Source organism: Cimex lectularius, unplaced genomic scaffold, assembly GCF_000648675.2.
Source record: "Cimex lectularius strain Harlan isolate CLEC.00 unplaced genomic scaffold, Clec_2.1 scaffold341, whole genome shotgun sequence".
NCBI lineage: Eukaryota > Metazoa > Arthropoda > Insecta > Hemiptera > Cimicidae > Cimex > Cimex lectularius.
Window position 1 is genome coordinate 285,176 of NW_019393064.1, and position 27,949 is coordinate 313,124.

The 27,949-nt window shown below is 32.0% G+C and overlaps 1 protein-coding gene across 2 annotated transcripts in view; it reads right to left on the minus strand.

Annotated features, from left to right (window-relative positions):
• Positions 1-6,138: 6,138 nt before the first annotated feature.
• The window catches only part of LOC106673143, a 46,056-nt gene continuing 24,245 nt past the window's right edge, over positions 6,139-27,949 (minus strand). For both annotated transcript variants that reach the window (XM_014405143.2, XM_014405145.2), the window contains exons 2-3: positions 7,806-7,916; positions 6,139-7,639 (exon numbers count right to left, since the gene is read on the minus strand). In XM_014405143.2, coding sequence (XP_014260629.1) covers positions 6,758-7,639; positions 7,806-7,916 — 993 coding nt within the window. In that variant the 3' untranslated portion in view covers positions 6,139-6,757. The remainder of the gene's footprint in view (positions 7,640-7,805; positions 7,917-27,949) is intronic.

Here is a 27,949-nt window from a genome sequence, read left to right on the forward strand (position 1 = left end):
CGCCTGCTTCAGATGCCTGTGAATAAAAACCGTTTGCAAAGCACCTAGTGGCCTTAGAACAGACCACTATATAATAATAATAATTAAATTCACTAGTTTCGTGGTCCGCTTGACTGATTAATATCTTACAATTAATTAAGGTTTTTAGTTGAGATAAAAAAGTCATTGGCACACCAACCTCCCATCTCAACCACACCTTTCAAATTTTCCTCCTTTTTTTTGTTTTTTTTTGTTGTCTTTTGGTTGAGAAGGGAGGTTGGTGTCCGAGTGGATAGAGGTCACGATAGCTCAAGTGGTAGAGCAGCGGCGTATCAAGCCGAAGATCGTGGTTTCGAATCCCGCTCATGCCATTGACTTTTTTATCTCAACTGAAAACCTTAATTAATTGTAAAATAATAATAATACTTGATGTATTTAAAAAAAATAAATAAATAAAATAAAAATCAGTAGATGCTGGCAATCAATAAAATTGTACCATATCCAAAAACTTTGACATATTTAAGATGGAATGAAGGAAGTGTGAGAATTAGTCTGAAAAAAAATTTAACTATAAATACTAAGCGTAAGGGTTTGATTAGAAAAATGTCAGCAGCTAGGTTATTTCAGCCCCCAATGCATGTATTTTTTGAAACCAAACCAACTTGTGCTTAAATTCATACTTTCCTATTTATATGTCATCCACTTAATTAAGTCGATGGAGTACTCGATATTCCACTAGGAGCTTCACACTACAAATTCCTTCACTCAAAATATACACAAGGAAGAAACAAGATATCTGTAAAGTATTGTAACACAATAATACAATAAAACTGCCGTCTCCTCCAAAAATTGGATCTGGAGACCAAAATACTACTGTGCAAGTAATTCTCATATTGGGTGACATCCTACTCAGTGATTCAATGAATACACCCTTCAAGTAAGTGGGACACATCAAGCAGCCTTTCAATACATACATGCTTTGGTCCAAAAGTAAGTGTCCGTGTGTCAAGTCCACAGGGCCTATTCTTAGTCTGGTGAGAATGATTGCTCTTCTTCAATTTAGCTCCTCCGAGGGCTTCCTATTAATTTAGCTGAAAATTTGAAAATTTCTTGGCTGGTCCAGCCGAACATAATAATTTTAATAATTGTCTAAATCTCATTTTTAATGACAGAGAGTCAGATCACAGTCTGGAAATGGGGACATGTGCTGTATAGTTGATTTATATATTTATTATTAATAAGTAGAATACAGTTTTTTTATTTTTTATTGATTGCCTATAATATATTTTTTAAAACATTGATAAACCAAATAATCAATTTCAACTTTTGTTATTGCCAGAGATCAAGGTACAAATAATTGAATCAATGAATGATTTTAGTTTTTTGTTGTGATGTATTAATGTATTAGTGAGAATGGTGTAATGGTAGATGATTTATGGGAGTAAAAGACCACAGCGAGCGAAAATTTTCCCTTATATAATTATGTATATGGTAGATTATCTAAATACCCAGTGAGTGCTCCAAATTACTATTACCGTCCTTGTTACATTTGTCAATGATGATAAGGAATAGTTTAGATATATCAAAGATTAAATTATGATGACAGAAATGGAGAAAGTTAGACCACTTTACAATACTTGTCATGTTCTCACTTTACAAATTATTTTCATTAAAAAAAATTCCAGGTCATGAGTTCAAACCCAGAACTGTTAAGGTGAAAAATGAGTTTAAGAAATGGTGTAAATTTGTACATGCAAGCACATGTGCATGTGTGAAATTGATTAATCATGTGTTCAAACTCGGTAGTGAAGAACAAAAAAGATTCGTAGACATCATCTCAAATCAATCTGTAAAGAACCAACAATCGTATCTTCACACAGGTTCTTTCTAACATTATAGTTTAAAAATGGGCTGATTCATATCTAAAAAAAATTGTACATGCATAAACAAAAACGCTAGTAAAAGTAAAAAAAAGAAAATAAATAGTTTATATAGATATACTATAAAAAATTGTTGATTTCAAACTGTATTTATACAGCATATTTATTTTAATGCAAACAAATTAAACAAGATTAGAAGTTTTATTAGAGCATTGAATTAGCTGGTTGATAAACTACATCGCTGAAGTTTAATTAAAAATTATTTTATTATGATGGTTTGAAATAAAATTCACCAAAACACCGAAAATCATTTAGTCGGTAGAATAAATAGTTACTTAAATTTTAATCTATCCTTAAATGATTTTCCAGTTTCAGTGAATTTTATTTCAAACCGTCATAGTTAAACATTTTGTTATTAAAATCCATGGATTTCTGATCTTGTTTAGTTTTGATGACATTAAAATTTTTATTAATATTTTAATTAACAAATATAAAAAACATACATATAGTATAAAATAAACAACAATCGACAAGTGTCGTTTGTCGACAAGTGTCCTTTTTTTCGTTGAGTGTATAAATAAAACTACTAGAAATAGAGACAAAATCAACATCAATGCACTGCACAAGGAATAACTATTTCTGTCAGGTACTAATTAGTTTCTTCTTTTGTGATATTTGAATGTAGTTCCTTTTCAGTCATTTGTTCATCAAAAGTAATCTTATAACACAAATGAAACTTAAACACAAAAATTAATCATTCATTAGAATATATTAATCTGACAAAGTATGATGAACTGGTCGCAACTAAGCCTAGTTGGTATAAGGTATATCAAATAGATAAATGGAAGTTCATTAGTTTTTGTTAGGCTTATTATTACTATTAATTAAGGTTTTTAGTTGAGATAAAAAAAGTCAATGGCACGAGCGGGATTCGAACCCACGATCTACGGCTAGATACGCCGCTGCTCTACCACTTGAGCTATCGTGGCCTCGATCCACTCGGACACCAAATTCCCATCTCAACCTACAAACGTTCGAATTTTCCCTCTTTTTGCCATTTTCAAATGTCATGTAAACAGGATTGGATTCTCAGCGACTTATGAAGTGGCCACGGAGAGCTTTAGTGAAGTGTACTTCTTTTAAATCATTAAATTCACTAATTTCGTGGTCCGCTTGACCGAATTAAGGTTTTTAATTGAGATAAAAAAGTTGTCGTCGAGAATCCAATCCGATTACACAACATTTGAAAAATGGCAAAAAGGAGGGAAAATTCAAAAGGTGCGGTTGACATGTTAGTGTCCGAGTGGATCGAGGTCACGATAGCTCAAGTGGTAGAGCAGCGGCATATCTAGCCGAAGATTGTGGGTTCGAATCCCTCTCGTGCCATTGACTTTTTTATCTCAACTAAAAACCTTAACTAATCGTAATATATTAATTGGTCAAGCGGACCGGTCCACAAAATTAGTGAACTTATTATTACTGTGGAGAGAGAAAGTGATTTCTTATCATAGAACATCTAACAAAATGTGCTTTTGTAACTTTAATCTTTAAAATGGTCATTTACCAAATTAGTATTTGTACAGTAATAATTAGTACAAATGAATATGGTTGTAATAATATAAAAATATTGTACCAATAATTCTTACAGCAAAAGTGCTTTTTTCTTCTGTAATCTTTAGAAATGACCTCTTACCAAATGATTTACGAAAAATATGACAACCTATTATAGCAGTGTTATTACAGTTGTTCCATCATAACTCATAAAACAGAGTGGTCAAGTATAAACTTTTATGAGTCCATATAATCGTATAAGCATACCATCTTGAATCATATATTTCAGAAAAAGTTACAATGGTCAGATCTGTATTAATTTTACATAGAATAATTTTCCTCTTTTGCGCCTGTAGATCTTTTTATTCGCTTTAGTAACTTCTGCTATAATAGACTTAGTACAAGGAGATCGTTTTAGCTTAGATGGTGGACTGAAATGAATACATTGCTTATATACTTTATTTACATTTTTTTCATCTATACATATAAAACAATACAGGAAAGAAAATAAAACAACACTTTTCTCATTTAAATTCTATGACAAAAAAAGTATTAAATAAACCATGTCAGTTATTATACATTATTTTCATTTTGGACATCAACACAGTTTATCTACTATTTCTTAAAAAATCTAACAGTAAAAAATATAGCACAAAGATTTGAAAATCTGTTTGAGTAATTTTGTAGTTATCACAGTATGTTCAAGCTACATACCTGAAAAAATTGAAAATGTTTAAATTTATTGGTGTTATTTTTACTGTATATATTTATTATATAGAAAATTGTGGTTGATAAAATAACATCATAGGATATATTCTAATTTGCTTATAAATTGCAGCCTACTTATTGATTAATCATCAGAATAAATTATTTTTTTCTTTACAAATTCTCAATTCTTTGTACTTGTCGAAAGAAAATACATTAAGTTTTGGATTGATTTATCAGTTTCCCTTTTGTATGGAAAATCAAAAATTAAAAAAATACAAAATCTAAATTGCAATTTGCATATATATAGATTCAAATGTCTCATTTTATTATAAATAAACAAGCTCTAACAATTTCAGCTTTTGGTTCATGTGTTCTAGGGGATATTTATTAACTTTGTATTATTCAATGGCGACTAAATATTGTTTTATTTTTCTCTCAAAATTGTGACGTTAATGTTGAATTCTTAGAATTCATGATAAAAACATTGTGTTTATTACAACTATAGCACAATATTATTTATAAATCATTTATAACATATTTTTCACTTAATTTATTTAATTTATCATAGTTTATAAATTACTTTTATTTACACATGCTGAGTTTAGACAGAAAAACTCCTTGTTAAGGAGCATTTCTAACCCCCATCCATAATTTTTGAACAATTAATATACAATATTTTATACAGGGAGAGTTTTAAGGCATGTTTCTCCCGGAACGAAGTATATAAAATTGAACAAATTCACAATTGTATATGCAGTTGCATTACTTCAAAAAAGAATACAGCGTAACAAATTAAATATAAAAATAAATAACACTACTATTTACCAATAATAAAAATAAATTTCACCTGTAAAAAGGTGATTAAATAAAATGAGTTGTTTCCTTATATTTTCCATTATAAAATGTGCTCTTAATCATTGCCACATTGAAGTAGCAACCTTTTATAAACAAAAATAAGTATTTTCTAAAAGGTTGTTTATATAAAATAATTTTTTTAAACTGTCATGTAGATCATTTTAATAAAAACACTTAAACTTGAAATAAATAAACGTAAATGCTTTTGTCTCTCAACTTTTTCTTCTTCTTTAGAAATTAGCACACACAAACACAATTTTTTAAATTGATTTACGTATATGTAAAAATTTGATTGTAATCATAAATTAATTTTATATGAATAAAATAATTGATGTTTGTATTAAAATAGTGTATTTTCTTAAAAAGAGTATGAAATCGTACTTCTGCATTTCACATATTGGTGTTAAATGTATGATTTATATATTATATACGAATAAATATATTAATTATTATTATTCAACATTCGTCATAAAAAAACAAAATGTATTTAATAACAAAAATTATTACAGAAAAAAGGAGGAATTAATTTATATTTCTATTGCAACTTCAAAGAATGATTTTATTTCATATTTGTTTTTTTGTTTTGTAATTTATATTTTATTTAAAAAATAAATAAATATATATATAAAAAAAAAGAAATGCTTACTTGCTAAGTCAAGGCATATGAATGGAGTTAAATGCAGTATAAAATTATGTTAAACATCTGTCGCACATTTCTAATGACAGTTCTGGTACGTTGTACGTTTAAATGCATTTTTTAAAATAACAAATAACTTAATTCAAATGGGAAAATATATTTAATACATAGAAATCATGCAGGTGAAAGAATTCCCATGGATGATCGTGGTTTAAATGATTGAGTTTTTCCATCTGAAACATGATATGCTTGAATAGAAAAAAATCCTGTACAAAATGAAAATTAACAAATGATTTTCAAACATTGGTGATTTTTTATTAAAATAGGTTTGATAAAACTATAATTGAGTTCATGGTTTTTTTTTTATTTCGAGGAAATGCTAAATAAAGCATATAGGATGGTTCAACATAATTGTAGTGGAATAAAGTTACATTTTATATTTGTATTTTAAAGTTGAATGTTACTTTCTTTAATATTTACTATCAAATCTCTTAAAAATTGTATATGAAAAACAATTGATTGTCTTAAATTTTTTTAAAATTGCGAGTGATTTTTAATTTGTCTGTTTAAAAATGAAAGTGAACAATTGTCAAATGTTTAGCTAATATGAATGATTATAAAAATATATACTGTTCACACCCTAAGCATTTAGGAAAAAACCATGATTTTTAAAAGTGCAAACAAAATATCTAACTGAAATTATGTTATATTAATAATTACCCAAGGCTAGATGAAAATGAAAATGGCGACAGGCGATTAAACAAAAGAAAATGATAAGAAATTGGGAATTTTTTCATACAAAAATATATTACTCAAAATAAAGATTGATGTAATTTTTCCATTTGCTTCAATGAGTACTAAACATTTCAGTAATGTATTATTCACAATTGTATCAACTGCATTTTCCATATTTGTCTGACTTATTTTATTGTTTAAACAATTCATTTGGACGTGGGTGATTTCTTATAAAATGTTTTGAAAGGCGTTAACTTAATAAGTAATTTAAAATATTTTGGAAGATGTACACATAAAATATGGAAGACTAAACTTTCATTTATGTTCAGTTTTAAATAGAATTAAAAAATATAAATTTAAAATATAAATAATTAATTAAATTTCTGTCCAAATGTATTGACATAACCTGAAATTAATCATTTTGAAGATTAGAAGGACTTAGTACAAGTTCTTTTGCTTCTTGCTCACTGTCGTTTTGATGTTGAAATAGTAGTGGTGAATTCAAATTACCTTGATTAGAATAAAAGTCCATATGTTCAGAGTCTTCCTCATCTATTCGTGAAACAACATGATCTCTCGTGTTGAAGTCCCCTGCATCAAGAGAATCACCAAAGGTAAGTGTTGATTTGAGTCGAGCTAATCGTTCGGTTGAATTAGCTCCTCCTTTGCTGTCAAAAAGTGCAAGGCTCTGATCTAAGTTGAAACTGTCATCACTGCTAATACTTGGAAGGTCTTCAAAGCTCCCTCCCTGTATGGGCTTCAATTCGATGAGATTTCCTTCTTTTGCTGGAGACTGTTCAATATTGGGCAACATTATCTTTGGTATTTCCCTTCTTTCGGACGTTGATGCCACAGCCGGTAGAATTGAGACTCTCTTCTTTGTCTTCTTATTGGTCTGCTCCATGAGCATGAAATCTTCAGCGGTTCTTGCATTGAAAGGCAAGTGTCGGTAATAATCGTTTTTATCAAAATGTCTATTTAACTCAGCGGATATATGTCGCTTTTTCCTACGTTGTCTGAATTTACGCTTCAAACATCTTGTAGGACAGACGCAGAGTAATATACGAAGGAGACAGCACAAAAGGCCACCAGCTATCAGTGTTGGCCCAATAAGCCTTAGTTCTAATGTTTTAAAACCTTTTTCACCAGTACCAACGAAGGCTATGACCAGGCCGATTGCAACTGTCCCCAAACCAACATAAAGGAGAGCGTTTGCTGCAGCGCTTTGATGTCCATACAAACCTGGTCCTTCTTCCTCCTCAGAGCTACTTCCCCCATATGAAGAATCATGAATCTAAAAACAAAATATTTTTTTATATTATTAATTACATAATTGATTCTATTATTATTGATGATATGACTCCAAAAATTAGATTTTTCACATAAATACAATTCTGCAAATGAAATTTTTTTTTGCAAAATTTAAATTTAAAATTTTTCAATATAAAAAAAGGCTTTACTCTATTTCTTGATATCCATCTTCTATGTGGGTCATGATGTCTTGCCCTGTGGCTAACCGCTGCTTCTGATGCTCGTCTATCTCTTTCTGCCCAGGCTGCTGCAGCTTTTCCCTAAAAGTAACAAACATGACGTTTATTCAAATTCACTAATTTCGTGGTGCGCTTGACCAATTAATATATTACAATTAATTAAGGTTTTTTGTTGAGATAAAAAAGTCAATGGCACGAGCGGGATTCGAACCCACGATCTACGGCTAGATACGCCGCTGCTCTACCACTTGAGCTATCGTGGCCTCGATCCACTCGGACACCAAATTCCCATCTCAACCTACAAACGTTCGAATTTTCCCTCTTTTTGCCATTTTCAAATGTCATGTAAACAGGATTGGATTCTCAGCGACTTATGAAGTGGCCACGGAGAGCTTTAGTGAAGTGTACTTCATTTTAAATCATTAAATTCACTAATTTCGTGGTCCGCTTGACCAATTATAATATATTACAATTAATTAAGGTTTTTAGTTGAGATGAAAAAAAAGTTAATGGCCGAGCGGGATTCGAACCCACGATCTACGGCTTGATATGCCGTTGCTCTACCACTTGAGCTGTCGCAGCTTCGATCCGCTCGGACACCAACTTCCCATCTCAACCGACCTTTTGAATTTTCCCTCCTTTTTGCCATTTTTCAAATGTCGTGTAATCGGATTGGATTCTCGACGACAATTTATTCAAATGTTTCCAGTTTCCTTTTATAATTAACTATCAATTGTTTATTTAAATAATGTCATATTATAGTTAACCACAAACTAAACTTTTTTTTGGGGGGATTTTGGTAAATTCTAAGACAAGGTTTTGAATAATCATCCTAATAACTGAAAGCACATAAAATTAATAACTAAAATTTGATTTATTTTGGTTAATTGGACTTTGACGGTGTATTTCTTGTAGTACAGATTAATTAAAGTCTTTCAATTAAAAATTTGTTTCCTTATTTGAATGGACAATGATTTGTCTAACAGGTTAAAAAATGAGTGACAAATAAGCCTCTGCTGGGTCCCAAGAGTAGAATCAGAAGACAACAAGAAAGCGGACACCCTTGCAAAAAAAGGGGCTATTTTACTGCTGATAGGACCCAAACCCTTCAATAGGAACCAACAATATCAATGAGAACCTCAGACAGAAGGATAAAATGAAAATATAGGAACAATGGAACTCGCTCATTTGCCATAAACCTCCTTGCAAATATTGGAAGGAAAGAAGTAACAGAATGTAATAAGGGAAGCAGGAAAAAAATACGAATCCTTACGGGACACTATAAACTAAATGAACTTTTGAAGAAGAATGGCATAACCCAACCCTGCAAGTGCAGATTCTGCAAAGAAGCAGAGGAAACGCCAACACACCTATTCACAAACTGTGGTGTTACACCTGCCCACAGGAGGAAGTGCTTAGGGACGTACAATGTTACTACAGAATAAATTCACCCACTGAAGCCAGGCCTACTAATTAAATTCCTTGATGAACTAGGACTTAATGGCGTACTATAAGTACAGAACGGGGGATACAACAGTTCTTAAAGGAAACAGTATAAACTATACCCTGACTAATCATTTAAATCTACATCTAGTGACAAATGCTGAGTTAAACAAGTAAATCATGTAATTCTTTTAAAACACGAAATAGTCCAAATTACTCTTAATAACTTAATTAATTTAAAAAGACAAACTGAAAAAACATAATTATTTTTGCTGGAGGTTATGTTATTATCTAATTAGCAGAATAATCACCTTTTAATTGTTTTATTTTATTGTTTACTCAGGTAATTCGTTTACCGTTGATTCATGTGAATTGATTCAATCGTGCAGCTTTCGGATAACAAATTAAGACAAATTGGCTTAAGTTGAACCCGTTGATATAACTACCGGGGAAAGAGTCATGTTAATTAAAAGGAAATCAGGTTCTCAACTATTTGCATTTTATTAGCCAGCGTTCAAACAAGATGAGAATTTGTAAAAATTATTTTTGTATCTGTATGAGTGTGTTTTTTAGGTAAAATTTAGTATAAATATATTATAAAATGTCATCAACAGTAATTGGCTCATACTGCGAGAATTAACCATTATCCGTATGATAAAAAACAAAAACAAAATGAAGATACATNTCGGACCATGGACAATATGAACTTTTTTGTTCATTTTAGGGTGAAGAATCTACTGGAGAAGTTTGTAGCACGAGTAGCAATTCACCCTGTATATGCTGGGTTTTTTTTGTTTTCATTATTTTAAGCATGGTACATAGAATTTTATAATCCAACATGTACTTTATTTTTAAAATTGCTAGCTGCGCAAATTTGTCGTGTATGCGATCATCATATTTTAAATTTAAAATATACCTCATGCACATATTTACTCCTACTTGTAATCTATAAATTTGCATGCAATTTAAGTCGCTCTCTCTCTCTCTCTCTCTCTCTCTCTCTCTCTCTCGAGAGAGAGAGAGAGAGAGAGAGAAGGTGAGAGAGAGAGAGAGTGACAGTGAGGAGGCGGGCGAGAGTGAGAAAAAGAATAAAAAGAAAAAAAGAGCGAGAAGAAAAAAAATCGTTATTTTATCTACTTTCTGCTCTTTTCGTGACAATTTCGTATAAATTATATTTAATTTTTTTGTATTTGATATTCTCGCGGGGGGGAGGAGGCTTTCAAATACGAAACCTTTTACTGTCGATATGTTTGTCCACTTGTGTTTGCTATCGGGCTAGCTGCTCATCGATTGAAAGCTCTCGGTTTTTTTCCACTGTACGAAAACGGTCTTTTTTTGTTGATCTTTGTTCCCACCTTGAAAACTGCTTCTGTTGCCGTTATAAGCTCTAATGTGTAAGTTACTCGGCCATTCGAAAAGATCTCAGATCCAACAGTATAAATCGGGCCGATTGTTTCCACCATTTCATATAACTCAGGTTTGGTGTGTTGGAATTTATTATTGTATAAAACACGATATTTATTCATGAGAACACAAATTTCTCCGAACAAAATAATATTTTTCTATAATTACAGTCTAATGGTTTAATTCCAGTTGCAATAATGTTTGTAGATGTAATCATCTATTTACACCGTGTTAACGAAATCATAACCTAAGGTCTACAAAAAAATTCGCGTGACAAATTAACGGTAGTGTTTCTAGTTTTTCTCTTGTCTAATTAACATAACAATCACATTAAAACAACTCTTTATTCTTATCCCGAAGCGAAGAACCGTCCGAAGTGGTGCTTGAGGTGGTCTCGTCTGCAGTTGACATCAAGGACCTTCTCGACCTAACAAACTCGAACTCAGCCTACGAGTCCGAGTTGTTCGATAGTACGAACATTTTATGTCGATATATTTTATTCAGTAATTACCAATAAACATAGCTTGTTAAAAAATATGAGTTGGTATTAAGTTATTCTACAACTACAGAATGCTTTTTAAATGATACATATCACAGCAACATTTGAAAAGCCGTAATTTACATATACGATCTAACAAATTGAAATTCGATCCAACGCTATTTGCTTTTCTTTCGCCAATACTCTGTTTCACTTATTTACTGAATAATTCAGTATGCAATCAAAGGGGCAGTACTCCTCGACCCTCGCATTGCAATTATTAGTGTGACAATTTTTTAGTAAATCTAAAATGAAGTAAAAGAGCGAGAGAGCGAGAGAGAGAGAGATAGTGAGAGTGAGAGAGAGAGAGATACAGAGAAAATGAGAGAGGGGGAGCATGATATTGCAATTTATTACAAACTATGCTAATAGGAATATTATAAACTAATTGTGTTGATGCGTTGGTATACATCGAATTGACAGATCGTGTGCAGATGAATGATAGATAGGGATAATTCAGCTGTTGACATTCAAGGAGCGAACCTCTTTTGCGACTGGTGGTAGGAGGAGTCATCAAGATATCATCAGAGCGGCATCAACATATTATCGTTGGTGTGAATATATCCCGTTGCCTCGGTCGCGGTTTTTGGAAGGAGGATGATTTTGCCTTTTTATTACCGCCAACATCGTATCATCACTTTATCAAGACGTTTGCATCCAGTTTATTTATGTAACCCAAGTCCGGTCACGGAACTATCGGGCCTCCGCATGATTAAAATTAAACAGAATACTCCCAACCCCTCCATGAATCCTTCATTTATTTGAATTCCGAGATGAATAATTTCCTTCATTTTCTCGGGAATTCCTTTCCCTCCGGATATTTCAATAGACCTTTGGTGAAAGTTAATAACAGCACGGGTACCTCGTTTTTAGTCGTATTGAAATAATTTAGATTTGTACTACATAATATTTTACCGACTTGCATTCTTGTAGAGTTAACTATTACACTTTTAGTTAAAAACATAAATCAGTTTGTTTTATTTCATTGTTTTCACATATAACCAGGAGTTACATACATATAAAAAACTATTTATTGTAAATAGAATTTGTCGTTCATACTGAAAAAAAAAAAAAAAAAAAAACAACAACAGCCCTTCCCTTCATTGAACTTCACCAACCTAGGAACTACCGACTTTCGCCCAAGTTAGATAAGTATAGTATATATAAGAGTACTTGTATACCAAGACAACGGACTCGCTTATAATTCCCTTACAACTTAAAAGACAATTATCAATTGTTGCAATTTACAAATAAACCCTATGTAAATAATCTACATATTTTCTTTCTTTTTTTGCTCTTGACCTAAGCACACACACTCAGACAATTTTAAAAATCTTTCTCCACCATACGTTTTAAATGTTTCATCTTTCTGTCTACCCATTTCTCTGACTACCCTATCACTCTTTCTCTCTCTATATCTATCTATCTGCCTATCTATCTTTTATTTTGTTATATATCGTTTTTAATCGTAATCTTTTATTTTATTATTTTTTTAGTAAAGCCCAAGTTAAATTTTGTCAATTATGTCAGCCCAGCTCGCTCATTTAATCTCTCTCTCTCTCTCTCTCTCTCTATCTATCTCTTTATTTATTTATCTATTTATCTATCTATCTTTCTACCTATCCATCTATCTTTTATTTTTTCCATACATCATTTTTAAATGTATTATTTTATTTTATTATTTTTTGAGATAGTTTCAAGTCAAATGTTAAGAGTTTAAAATAATCTATAAAACTGTCTAAGTAGATAACTTTATTTTATTGTAAATGTGTAATAAATCGTTAAATAAATCGTTCAATCAATCAATCTCGCAATGCGCCGTGTATTATCAATTACATCAGTACAGCTCGCTCATTTAATTTCTCTCTCTCTCTCTCTCTCTCTCTCTCTCTATCTATCTATCTATGTGTCTATCTCTATCTATCTACCTTACTACCGTCCTATCTATCTTTCATTTTTTCCATGCATCGTTTTTAATCGTAATCTTTTATTTTATTATTTTTTAGTTAAGTTCATGTTAAATATTGTCAATTATGTCAGCCCAGCTCGCTCATTTAATCTTTCTCTCTCTCACTCTCTCTCTCTCTCTCTATCTATCTGTCTATCTCTATCTATCTATTTATCCGTCTATCTATCTAACTATCTATCTATCTGTCTGTCTGTTTATCTATCTATCTACGCATCTATCTATCTTTTATTTTTTCCATATATTGTTTTTAAACGTATTTTTTATTTTATTTTTTTAGTTAATGTGTGGTGATTAGTGACTAGTCGATAATTATTCAGATATCGTGATATGCGGTCTGGTGTGCTGTAGGTTTCAGAAAAACAATTTCTTTATCGTGCCAACGTTTCGATTTTTATTGAGATCATCTTCAAGGTCTCGGATTTACAAACATTGTTTAAATTTAACATGTAATTGTAATCGATCAATCAATCTCGTTCACTTTCTTTCTCACTCTTATTACTTTGTTAGATTTAATAAAATCTCCAAGTTCAAAGTTCTGATTTTCAAGGCGCTTGAATAGTTTAAAACACACTTGACGGTACGGTCGTGCAGGTTTAACATAGCAAAGCGCCGTTTATTGTCAATAACGTCAGTACAGTTCCATCACTTAATTTCTCTCTGCCTCTCTCTCTCTCACTCGGAAATTTATTACTACTTTGCATTTGAATAGTTACGTACCAAATGAACAAAAGACATAATTTTTTTCATGCCAAACCACGTCTGTTTAAATAGAGAGAAACCAAAAACATGCATAAGTCCTCTGAACATCCTAACTAAAGCTGAGGAGTGAGATTGCAAGAGAAAGACCCAAAGATTAATCTATTACACGAATAAAAATTTCAGTAGAAAATTCTTCTGTTTGACTAATAATGAGACAGGATGATAAATTACAAAGAAAAGCGATTTCAAAGGCATTTCGCGTTTTACTAGCCAAGGTTATTTTAACTCTCCTCATTGCAAATATTATATACGATTAAAAATTTTCCGTTTGTCTATAGTTTTATAAAACTGACGATAACAGTTGGTTTACCGTGTGGAGGCAGGCTGAAACGGATCGATCCGCATGGTCCTTAGCACAGGCGCACTCGAAACCAGCACCCAACTAATAATTACTTTTTCATGGGTCATCATCATCAACAAAAAGGACACCTGTTGGCCGTTCTGGAGCGGAGGCAACAGTTGGCCTTTAACCCACTCCCTTTCTAAACGCATCCTTGCCGATCTTCCATCCGTAGATTACGATTACTACGCATCACTCTGAATGTGAATCATATAAAATTTCCTAGATTTATAAGACAGCAATACAATTATATTATCTACTATTTAGATCATATTTTTCATGAAATATATTTTTAATAACAGTAGGTATCGTTATAATTAGTAAAATATTTATTAAAAATATGTTGGTTCGGGCTGTGATGCTGGAGGAATTTTCAAATTGAAAAAGTTCCATAACACTTCAACAAAATTTTATGTTTTATGTCACACTTTATTTTCTGTAATCGCAACAGATTCGTCAAGCAAATACGTTTTTTAAAGACAACAGGATATTATGGGTTATGGTGAAAAAGTATAACAGTAACGAAAATTGTTGTTTTTACTTTCCAGTCTTAAATAAGGCTAAAATATGGTGTTTTGTTTAAAACAATTAAAAACATAAGCCAGTTTTATGGAAGTTGGAGCAAAATTGATGATTCATTTGTGTTAAAAAAATTTATTGACCCTTTTACATTATATACCTTACATTTACGTATGTACAATATAATTAACATTTTAAACAAAATCAAGATGTTAGTTATTCGCGTCTAATAGTGAATAGACCACAAAACTTGTTTAGAAAAATGTTTTAAGTCCTTAAATACGGATTTTTCTAACAAACATGAAAATCGCTTATTCACTGCAACAATTGCATTTGGCAGCTCGGTATAACATAAATATCGCAGATATTGAACTGCAAGGTGTAAAACTGATCAACGTAGCAAAGTATGCTAAAATCTTTTGTTAACAAAATACAAATTTGTATTTTTTTACCATAAAAAAATCCTTTAATGCAATTTTTTAAATTAACAAAGTTCCTCAAACCTTTGCCTCGCAATGGCACAGTTTTTTCCAAAAGTACAAAAATAATCATCCTTAAAATTCCACCGATCTACCGGAAATGTTAAAAAAAGATTTTTAGCTTATGAACTAAAATAAGTGGCGGATAGCTTATAAACTACACGTATGGCAAAAACCTGGCGTTGATAAATAATGATAACCAGAGAAATTAAATAAAACGGTTGAACAGGTTTGTTTAAATTTAATTTTTATTTTTCTCGGTTATAATGACATAATACCTAAACGTTCCTGACATGGCCTGAAAAAAAAAAAATTCTGCCTTTCAAGGGTTGTCATAACGTTGTATTTAGATAAAATCCAGTGGGATTATGAATGTTTATGTGGGACAACAGGACACGGAGAAAAAAGAAGTATCTTGCAAATTCAGCTTTAAAATGTTTATTTTTTGTTTGCAATAAAAATATTCGTAACTAACGGCATTAAAGGTGCTTAATACGAATCTGAATTGTTTAAAAAAATGTCGACCTACTTTACTGTAAGCGTTTTTCGTTTTTTCAACTCTTAATGTCATTTAATATTGCTCACTTATTTCTTATTCGAAGTCGAAAGTTGAAAAAGCAACCAAAAAATTAAATGATAGAGAGGAACCTAGAAATACATGCCTAACAAACGTACGAAAATATATTCATATTTTCTATTTTTTTTTCTCGGATCCTTGGCTCCATTGGCAAGAAAGTTTGGACAAGTGTTTAATATTTTTCAACCTAGTATCACTAAAAAGGTTTCAATCAAATCGGCGATCCCACATCCTTAGCTTACCTCGTTAGTTATTTTGGATTAAATCTGCCCTAAATCAATTGGTTCTTTTTAGTCTTCGAAATGTATGACAAAAGTTTTAACCTAAATAGAAACCAATAGCGATTTGAAGGGGGCGTCGGTGGCCACAACGGTTTAGGCGTTGATACGGCGCTCATCACTGTAAAGTAAAGGTCCCGGGTTCGAATCCTGCGGCCCTGCATTCAAACCCGACATACTTACAAATGGGCTTTTTTCCAAAAACACCGGCATCCCGAGGGTTCATATAACCTCTGCTGTTGCGAACTCGTTAAAAAAAAAAAAATTATACATATGCAACCAAATAATTGGCAATCTGGATAAGCTTTGTCTAAATCAAGACCCTGCTGGAATTTTCATTTAGTGCTTTTTTTCCTTGGGGAGTTGAAAAAATAAAATGAAATTACGTTTGACTTTCCAAATGAGATAAACTGTTCCATAGATTATCTAGTTTAAAAAAAGATTAGTTTTATTTTGTGAAAAATATCAATCAGTTATCGCTTCATTTCTTCGTATTTATTGTAATAAGTAAACAACTGGCTTCTATAAATTATGGCAAAAAAAGTACATGAGCCAAACTTTTTAATGTAATAATTTATAATTTATATGGAATTTTGAGCTCTGCCAGGATTATAAAAGCATCAGCAAATAAAATTACCTTGATTGTCAAATTGGGTAAGCAATTTAATTTTGTAAATTTGTCCGAGCCGTCTGATTCACAATTATAATAATTCACCTTTTTTTAAAATCCACCAGTAGGAAATTTACGTTAAACTTATTTTAAAGTTGAATTTATGTTGATTAAGTTGGCAAGCTTAATTTTATGTTATTTATTCAAGAAAGTTTTCAAGCAAAATATTATTGCCACTCAATCCGTCTTTAAACTTTATTCTTACTTTATACTTTTTTCCACATAATCACAGAGTCTAAACTAAAATAGGCTTTATTTTGTTTTAGTTTAATACATTTAGATTTTAGAACTACAAAGGCTTAGATTATACCGTAAAAGGTGATGTTTCAGAAAACCGAGCTTTATTTCATTACAATCGGACTATTGCTTTAGAGGTTACGCATTAAGATTAAGGAAAAAAGAATGCTGTTCGGTTTTCATTTATAAAAACCCCGCAAATTAAACCAATTCTAACTTCAGTACGATCAGCAGCCTGAATCAATAGTAGAGAAACATAAATATTTGCACTTAACTAACAAAATCGGCGAAGCAAAAAATGAAATGCCGACGTTTGGGAAGGAGATAAAAAAAATGGTTTTCGGCCTATTTAAATGGTTTATAAATATGTAATCAACTGTTTTCTTGAAGAAGAAAGACATTTTTTATTTCCTAAATAATAAACCAAAATAAAAACTCCTATGTTACCAAGTTAAGCATCTTGTCGTATAACATTTTCTAATTACATTTTTACGTGTTTAGCACTTATAATTATAATTATTATAATTAAAGAATTCTTCAATAAAGTAACAGCTATATTATAAAATATTTTAAGGTGCCATAGTACTTTTAAACTTATTACACTTACAAAATATTAATTACAAATTTTGTAATACTTAGATTAGATTTTTGAAGTTTAGTGACATAAGAGGAAAAGCACCTACAGGTGTATTCCCATGTCGTCAGCCCTACACCCACCAACAGTGTTGGGCAAAAATTAGTCATGTCTAATGATTAACGATTGATCACTCAGACCGTTAGTCATGATTGGTAGTAAGTGACTAATTTAGTCATTAGTCGCCATATGTGATTGATGACTAAATTAGTCATTAGTCGCCATATGAATTTAGTCGTGACTAGTAATTAGATACGAGGCATGACTAATTTAGTCACAATATAGTTAGTCATGACTAAATTTCGATAAATCATGTTCAAATGGGTGCTCAAAAAATGAAAAATACACTTCATCACTTTTAAAAAATTTTCTAACACAAATTTATTTCATCAAAACGAAAATCCTTTAATCCTTATTTAACAAAAATCAATCTTCCAATTATATGTAAAGCTCCATCGTTATGAAAAGCCAAAAAATAATGATAATGATAATAATAATAATAAAATAAAATAAAAAATCCTATAACAAGCTACGCTTTGAAAAGTAAATATGTTTACATAACCGATCAATGTAAAAAATATTTCTTTGAATTAAAATTTTTTCCACTTAAAATGAGAGATTTCTACATTATTTGGAAAATACACCATCTAGGGGTCTTTGATTGTAATAAAATAGACACGTAGAATAATTATGTAACTTTGACTTTCGTTTATGATAACAATTTTTGAAGGTTGGCCTTGAGCATGACTCTCATCTCAAAATTTTTATCCGGAGTCGGTTGGATTTTGGTAAGTTGGTCATTGTAGCAGGAGTTGGGCAAAATCAAACTAATTCAATCATGATTAAGAATTTTGATTGAAGTTTAATCATGATTGAATTAGTCATGAGTAAATTAATCATTATATGATTTAGTCATACCTCATGCTTGAATTAATTATGATTAAATCACATAATGATTAATTTACTCATGACTATTTCAATCATGATTAAACTTCAATCAAAATTCTTAATCATGATTGAATTAGTTAGATTTTGCCCAACTCTGCCCACCAATAACCCAAACTCACACCAGCACTCCAATAACTATTACAGATATTATTATTCTTTATACTTTTTTCCATAGCGATTTTAAATCTTTGATCACTTCCTCATCTCCCTATTCACTCCCCTTGTAGCTCAACTCCTCTCCAAGCTATCCCGATAAATCATTTACCTTCCAATCCACTAACGAATAATATGAATTGGGTGAATGAATATTGACACACAAACAAGAACTCGAAGTACTACTTAAAACTAGACACATAGGAGAAGCCCTTGCCACAGAAATTCACTTAACCGACAGACAAGATTTTGATGTAAAAGGACGACCTCAACATTCCTTTTGTCAACGAATTGATCCATAACTTGTAACCAATTTGTAATATGTACAAATATGTATTGGATACAAATAATTTTAAAAAAATTATTAACATAATTAAACGGGGTGTCTTGTGAAGTTCTAAGCCCTGGTTTCTTTGGTAATTTCTTTGATTCAGGTACATTAAATTTTAAACGTTCTGAAATGTATAAACACGGAAAAGGAAAAATATTTAAAAGTCATCTTGGAATTTTAATTGACTAATGATTCTTATGGCTTTTTTCTGGCTTTTAGAACTGAGAGAGCATGACAGGAATCTCCCCACGTAAAATAACAAAAATAGTGACATAATATGTTTAGAATATGTACAGATTCTCTATTTACAAGGTTTATAAATAAATATAAGGTATTAAGTTTTTACATACGTTTTGAAAATGTTTCCCAATTCGTATATGATGGAATAATAAACCTAATAATTTTACATTTGTTGGTTTGTTTAATACTCCGGAAAGAGCGTATATACTATCGATTTTGGTTTAATATATTTTAGAAATAAATTATTCTGTGCAAACCTATCAAAACAAATTTTCATGTCTGCGTTTTTTTTTGTAACTCTTCTTTTATCCTTATCTGCGAAGGAGTTATATTGATATTTTGTAAGCAGTTATTCAGGTCATTAGAGTACGTATTGCCCCAAGGACTAATTGTTGTGGTACAACAAATTTCTATTCGTTCAACACAACTTTTTATACCTCACTGCTTGCCATCTACCATATGGATGGTAGAAAAGGATACGAGAAAGCGGGGTTCGCACTCCCCAGGCACTGCAGCCTTCTGGCTTATTATACCTTCCTAGTTCCTTAGTTCAGTCAATAGACTCAATCCTTCTTGTAACGATGAAACTAGATTACCGACCTGCTGGATACAAGAAGTCTTTTCAGAGGATCTTCGGAAGAGGTCAAAACAGAGAAAACTTCCTTACGGTTTTCGCCGAGCTTTCGACAGTTTTATACTGTCATCTTCAGGGCCTGTTTTATTATGATATAAACAAAAAATTAAAACATGAAAAATCAATAATTACAATAATAATTGAATATCTTACTTTAAAACCTTAATAGGAAATTAAACACCATGTTTTCTCTGTTTTGACCTCTTCCGAAGATCCTCTGAAAAGACTTCTTCAATCCTTCTTCTTAGAAGTATCAGGTCATTGACTGTCGCTGCTGCAATTTGATTCCCTAAGTTTTTTCCGTACGTTAGGTTAAACCTCCATTGAGCTGTTGCTTCGCATTCGAAGATGACATGAGTGGCTGTTTCCTCATCCTCATTACATAATCTGCAAATGGGATCATTGCTGTTAGTTTGTCCTACCAGTTAGTAGTCCTAACACTCCTCTGAGTTTGGCCCTCTCCAACTGCAGCAGTGCTTTTGCCAGTCTCGGTGAGGGTTGTTTCATCATAAGTTTACTATGTCTAGCACCGCTATCCACTTCTCCTTTAGTTTTGTTTGGATCCATTCTGCGATGGAGGATTCGATATTTGTTCTTGTTTTCTCAAGAATAGGTTCGGGGCCTATATATGGCCTTGCAGATCCTCCCCTGGCCAGTTTGTCTGGTTACCCAAAATTCCCCTGTACCCTGGCACCCATGATATCATCAGTATATGTTGTGTTCCCCAGATTTTGGAGATTTTGGATACACGTGATTATTTTATATGGTAATGCTTTAATGGCTGCTTCGCTATCTGATCTTATGAGTATTTTTTTGTTAGTGTAACCTCTTTTAAAATTTTCCTAGGCACAAGCATTAATGGCATGAATTTCTGCTTGAAAGACCGAAGCATACTTCCCTAATGAGTTTGACTGCTCATGTTTTGGGCTTGTACAGAAAACGCCTGATCCGGTTCCTTCGTTTGTTTTGGAGCCATCTGTGTACCATATCATTGTATCTGATGCTCTACCACATGGATATAATACTAGTATTTTCAACGTTGTTAAGACTGAAATTGTACAACTTGAATTTTTCTAAAGTAAAGGCATGTGTCAAAGGCTTTCTCGACGTACTTCAAAATTCTTAATTCACTATTTTCGTGGTCCGCTTGACCAATTAATACATGACAATTAATTAAGGTTTTTAGTTGAGATGAAAAAAAGTTAATGGCACGAGAGGGATTCGAACCCACGACCATCGGCTAGATACGCCGCTGCTCTACCAATTGAGCTTTCGTGAAAAAAATGGCAAAAGGAGGGAAAACTCATAAGGTGGGGTTGAGATGGGGAGTTGATGTCCGAGTGGATCGAGGTCACGATTGCTCAGGTGGTAGAGCAGCGGCGTATCTAGCCGAAGGTCGTGGGTTCGAATCCCTCTCGTGCCATTAACTTTTTTTCATGTCAACTAAAAAACTTAATTAATTGTCATGTACTTCAAAATGTAACACTATCAACAATTGCATGAGATGTACTCATTTCTTTATCCAATTGGCATACATCAAAGTATATATTTTATCAAATATTTTAAAAATATTGGTGATATAGGTTTGTAAGTTGAAGTACAGTGAAATCGCCCCCAAATTAGTATAAAAAAATCATACATTTAAACAACGCAATAGTCCAATTTTCATGAAACAAAACGCATTTTTCATAAAAGTTAAGTTTTTATGTAGTACCCTATGTAATTGAAGGGCTAAATTTAATGAAAGATTAAATTCACTAATTTCGTGGTCCGCTTGACCAATTAATACATCACAATTAATTAAGGTTTTTTAATTGAGATAAAAAAGTCAATGGCACGACATTTGAAAAATGGCAAAAAGGAGGGAAAACTCATAAGGTGGGGTTGAGATAGGAAGTTGATGTCCGAGTGGATCGAGGTCACGATAGCTCAAGTGGTAGAGCAGCGGCGTATCTAGCCGAAGATCATGGGTTCGAATCCCGCTCGTGCCAGTAGCTTTTTTTCATCTCAAATAAAAACCTTAATTAATTGTAATTTAATGAAAGATTTGAGTTCAAACTAACCTACACTTGTTGGTTTGTTCAATACTCCGGAAAGAGTGTACATACTATCGATTTTGGTTTAATATCTTGTAGAAATAAATTATTCGGTGCAAACCTATCAAAACAAATTTTCATGTCTCCGGTTTTTTGTAACTCTTCTTTTAGGTCATTTAATTTTTTAAGAAATACGAATTAGAATTTGAATTTCTTTTCTATTTTTAAACGATTAACGAGAAAACCGTCTGAATCACGGTAGCCAAGAACCCGATATCAAATATAATTGATAAAATTATAAATCTAATTTAAATGCCACTTTTTTCTAAGCCTTCAAACAACGCATCAATTAATTTTTTCTACGATTGAATAATGAAAAACACTGGCATATTGCGGCATCGCAGAAATGTCTTAAGTTGATATATTTTGGACACTAAATCAATAACAATTTTGACAAGATGCGCAATTAAAGGGTAATTTTTTGTTTCAAATGTCAAACAAATGGAAATTACACAGTGCCTAATGTGCATTAGTAGCCGTTCGTGATATTTGATGCTGACTACACGTCAGGTTTCATGATGAGCTTCGATAATCGTTGGCGTGTCAGATTAACTGATCAATACGTTTATTCCGAAGCCGAGGCCGTCGCCGTCGCAGTTTTTTTCTCTCTCAAGTCCCTCCGGCGTCGGCGAAATGCGTAAAAACGAGCCTTGCTATGTTTTCAAAGCAGTGGGCGTAAATCAGGGGCGAGATTCGATTAAATCGGAACGAGAGTCGTCGTTTACAATTCTCCGACGTTTCGACGTCCATTTCACTGTATATAACGTAGGTCTGTCATATCTAGAACATGTCCATTTGACTTTTATAAATTTGTTCATGTAAAAACTTTCAATACCTCATTTGATTAAAATATTAATACCTAATTGTAAATTCACTAGTTTTCATGGTCAGCTTGACCAATTAATATATTTCAATTAATTAAGGTTTTTAGTTGAGATAAAAAGTCAATGACACGAGCGGGATTCGAACCCACGATCTTCGGCTAGATACGCCGCTGCTCTACCACTTGAGCTATCGTGACCTCAATACTCTCGGACACTAACTTCCCATCTCAGCCTCATCTTTCGAATTTTCCCTCCTTTTTGCCATTTTCATTTGTCGCCGAGAATCAAATTGATTACACGACATTTGAAAAATGGCAAAACGGAGGGAAAATTCAAAAGGTGGGGTTGAGATGGGAAGTTAGTGTTCGAGAGGATTGAGGTCACGATAGCTTAAATGGTAGAGCAGCGGCGTATCTAGCCGAAGATCGTGGGTTCGAATCCCGCTCGTGTCATGGACTTTTTTATCTCAACTAAAAATCCTAATTGTAAAATTTTAGCTTTTTTTACTTTTTAATTTTCAGATTTTCTTGTAATGTTTTTACGTCCTATTCACCGTAAATTATAAAGACTTTTATGAAAAATGTTTACAAACAATTCTTTCAGTTTAAGATATTTTCTATGTTATATCCAATTGTTTTAAACAATATTTAGCCTTATAGAATAATATTGTTTTTGCCTTGAGTTTGAAAAGATAGGCTAAACCCTCATAATATAACCCTAATAAACCGTAATAACCATAATAAACCCTAATATAAAACCTAAACGCTCATAAGTACTTCAATTTAATTATTTTGATATGATCATTAACAAAATAATTTTCCAATATTTTTACCAGGTAAAACTAATTAATCGTAACTAACTAAAATGCTGATACTTCAATCCAATTAGGGGTAAAATAAAATCTATATTGGATTAGATCTTTATGCCCATTATGTCAACGTCTTTAGTCTTTCTCAACCCCTTTTCGATTAGACTTTTCATTTTACAAATATCTTTGAAATTACAAACAAAGTACAAAAATATAATATATATAATAATATATAATTAAACTTTAATATTTAGACAATTATCACTTACCGTGTTCAGATATTTTTCCTTAATAAAATAAACGTTTACTGTTTTTCTCATTAGATAATTTACTGAAAATGGTGTATAACTGCGTATAATGGGAAAATGTATCAGGTTACTAGCCTTGGCTGATGACATTGTTGTATTTGGCTTCGGATAAATTAACTTTGCAAAAAAATGATCAACCAATTTGAAAGATATTGTTTAAAATTGGAATTTAATTGTAAACATGAATAAATCCAAAATAGTAGTTTTCAGAAATGGTGGAAGAGCTGCTAAAAATAAGAAATGACGGTTTGGAAACAAAAAATATAGGTGGTAGGAAATTACAAATATTTAGGTATAACAATGTCTTCAAGGGGGTCCTTCCAGAAACATTTTGAAGAAAAAAAAAGTGTAAATTTATTATTGGCTCCCTCCTTGGCATAATGTCAAGTAGTAAAATATCTTTTAAATCCAAAATGGTTATATTTGAAAGTATTTGTAAAACGTCACTTTGTTATGGAGCCCACACATGGGGGTGTGAGCAGCTGGAACGTGTAGAGCAAGTGCAGAGGTATTTTTTGAAAAAACCATTGCATACATATAGTCATTTATTGTATTTAGAGCTAGAGTTGTTCCCGGTTTTTTGTATATACCTTAAAACTACATACAAATTATTTGCGTAAATGTCTCAGTCTACCATCAAAACGGTACCCCAATTACTTTGTAAATCAAATTAAGCTTAAAAATGTGTATTGGTATGAAGTATATAAAAAGTTGGAAACGGAATATGGAATAACTGTAACATAGTTGATAAACACAGATTGTAAAGTAGAAAAAATTCTTCAGAAGGTGAGGCTAACCTTAAAAAACAAGTATATACAGAAAGTTCATTTACGTAGTTTATATAAGCAACTGAATTCTGTAAATAAATGTATAAATTGTGACTTAAAAACTGATCGAATTATTGGATTTTTAAAGCTAGATGTGAGTTAATCCATGTAAATAAACACTCATTGAAAGTGGTATCTACCTTACCCTCGCTGTGTAATAGAAAAGAAGAGGAAACTATTTTGCCCTTTGTGGGTGTATGTCTAATCTTGGCAGAAATCAGAAAATCTGTTTTTGGGAAGTGCAATCTTTCGAATGAAGAAGTTATAAAAATTCTTAATAGAAAATGTTGGGACATGATATGTAATTATTGTAAAAGAGCATTGTCCTATAGATATAATTTAATACTGAATTTCGTTTAAAATTCTTAAAATTCCTATAAAACAGATGGATTGGCGATAAACACTTTATAATGATGCAAATGTACTTGGTACTATCTAATTACGTATTTCAATAGCTAATTATGGATTCTAACTAATAAGTATGCATAAAATAAAATAAAAATTGCAACTCCTCCGACGGTCACAGTACCATGGAGTAATGTCTTATGATAAGATTAAAATGTACATATTATCATATTCATTATTTTGTTAATAAAGACATTATTATTATTTTTTATTTTTTTACGAGGGTTCGCAACAGCAGAGGTCATATAAACCCTCAGGGCGCCGGTGTTTTTGAAAAAAGCTCATTTGTAAGTATGTCGGGTTCGAATGCAGGGCCGCTGGATTCGAACCCGGGACCTTTACCTTACAGTGATAAGCGCCGTGTCAACGACGAAACCGTTGCGGCCACCGACACCCCTATTATTATTATTATAAGTGAAATGCGTCAGCGCCGATCAGTATTATTTGATCACAACTGTTGTGAGCTTCCAGAATTCATATTAATAAATAAACAATGGTTGTAAGGGTGCCACAACGGTCTTTAAATATTTAAATTCAAAGCTTTACATGGAAATAATTTAATTATTCACAACTAAATTTATGTTTTAGTCGGAATTGTTTTGTTACGTTGCGTTGTTCCAATGTTTTATTTTAATGCTCCACTGTTTGCAACCAATTACTATTTTATGTATTCATATCTTGTAAAAACATCTTATATTATATAAAATACTAACAAACGACTTGTTAAAGGTGAAATGGTGCAGAAATGTGGAAGTGAAAATCAGGCCATGTCAAAGTGAAAGATGGTGTAAGTGAGAAAATGTGACAGCGAACAGGTGATAAACAAGTAATAGAAATAGCATACAAGTTCAGAGAAATCTGCTTAGTTACCGGTCCATGAAGATAAAGTAGCGAAGAGTAGAAATGGAAAAATAAGAGTATGTTAGAAAATCCATTTCTACTCTCACCATAATTTACTACTTATAGTGAACAATGTTTTCTATCTTAATACACAACTCAGTAGCATTTTCTATCACGCTAAAAACAAATGTTTTCATTCATTTCTGGCTGGAACTCGGTTTTCTTCTATCACGCATAGTTTTCAAATAAACGAGACCGGTTCAATGTAATTTAATATGCTTTGCTCCACTAAGGCGCTAGTAATAATACAAAAGAATAGGCGATGAAGCAAATATTTATGAAAGTACACCAAACTGTGCAAATGGTAAAGAAGATTCACCAAACGAGAACGAATATCACAAGTTTTCATTCAAGCATAACTAAATGATTGGATGAGAGATTTTAATCCAAAAAATCGAAAAAATGTGCAGAATTTCTGATTTACAAACTGAAATGTAAATATCTCCTTGCTATGGTACCTAGGAATGCCATTATTGTACAATATGGATCTAGCTAACGTGCCTTTTCGTTAAAAAAAACTTCCATGAAAACCATTACCAACGATTGGACACAATAGACGAAGTTTTAAGTGCTAAATGGAAATTTTTTACGATTCCAATTGGAAAAACATATTTCCGGACTTCAGACGCTTTTTTTTATTAATATCTTAACAGAGAAAGAGAGTTATTGCCTTTTTCTTGCTAGTATTTTGGACGAATGTATTGGATTTGATGGAGTTCTTGAGGATACACTACCTTTTAACTGAGGCTGCTTTGAATTTATAGAATAAGGAGTTCTTCTTCATAACAATAGCCAGTACGCATCCGATTCAATCACACATCCTATCCATGTGATTAAGTCGTATGAAAATGTGAAAAAAGGTCATTTCGTTTGCGTTAAATACAATGTGTACAAATGTGTGGTGATTAGTGACCGTTAATCGATAATTATTCAGAAATCGTGAGATGCAGTCTGGGGTGATGTAGGTTTCAAATAAACATTTTTTTTACCGGCCAACGTTTCAATCTTTATTGAGATCATCTTCAGGGCTCAAATGTTTGTCTTCTGTGTAACTGTGCCACTCTCAACACGACACGCAAGAATGGCACAATTACACAGAAGACAAACACTTTGAGTGAGTAGAAATACTAATATTTAAATTGAATATAAAAAATATATTTTGCATTGTATAAATTCACTTTTCCACATCGCAAATGTATTTGTTAAATGTAAACAATGTTTGTAAATCCCAGGCCCTGAAGATGATCTCAGTAAAGATCGAAACGTTGGCACGATAAAAAAAATGTTTTTCTGAAACCTACATCACACCAGACCGCATCTCACGATTTCTGAATAACAATGTGTACAATTGGAGAATATGTGGCGATTTTAAAATCGGACGGTTTCTACTCGGCCAATAAGCTAGGTTTACAAAATTTCCATATTTCATTTATGAGTAGGATAGTCGAGCAAAGGCTAAACATTGGGATCTAGAAACGTGGCCTCTCAGAGCTGAAAGTATGAATCTTACATTGAAGAAAAGAAAGAAGAAATTTTTGGGTACTAACTGTCCAATTGGAGAATGAGTGGAGATTTTAAGAACATGGCGTTTCTACTCAGCCTAAAATCCGGATTCACAAGTTTACAATTATTTATTTGTCATCTGGGTTGTCGAGCAAAGGCTAAACATTGGGATCTAGAAACGTCGCCTCTCAGAGCTGGAAGTATGAATCTTATATTGAAGAAAAAAAAGAAGAAATTTTTAGGTACTAACTGTGCAATTGGAGAATGAGTGGAGATTTTAAGAACATAGA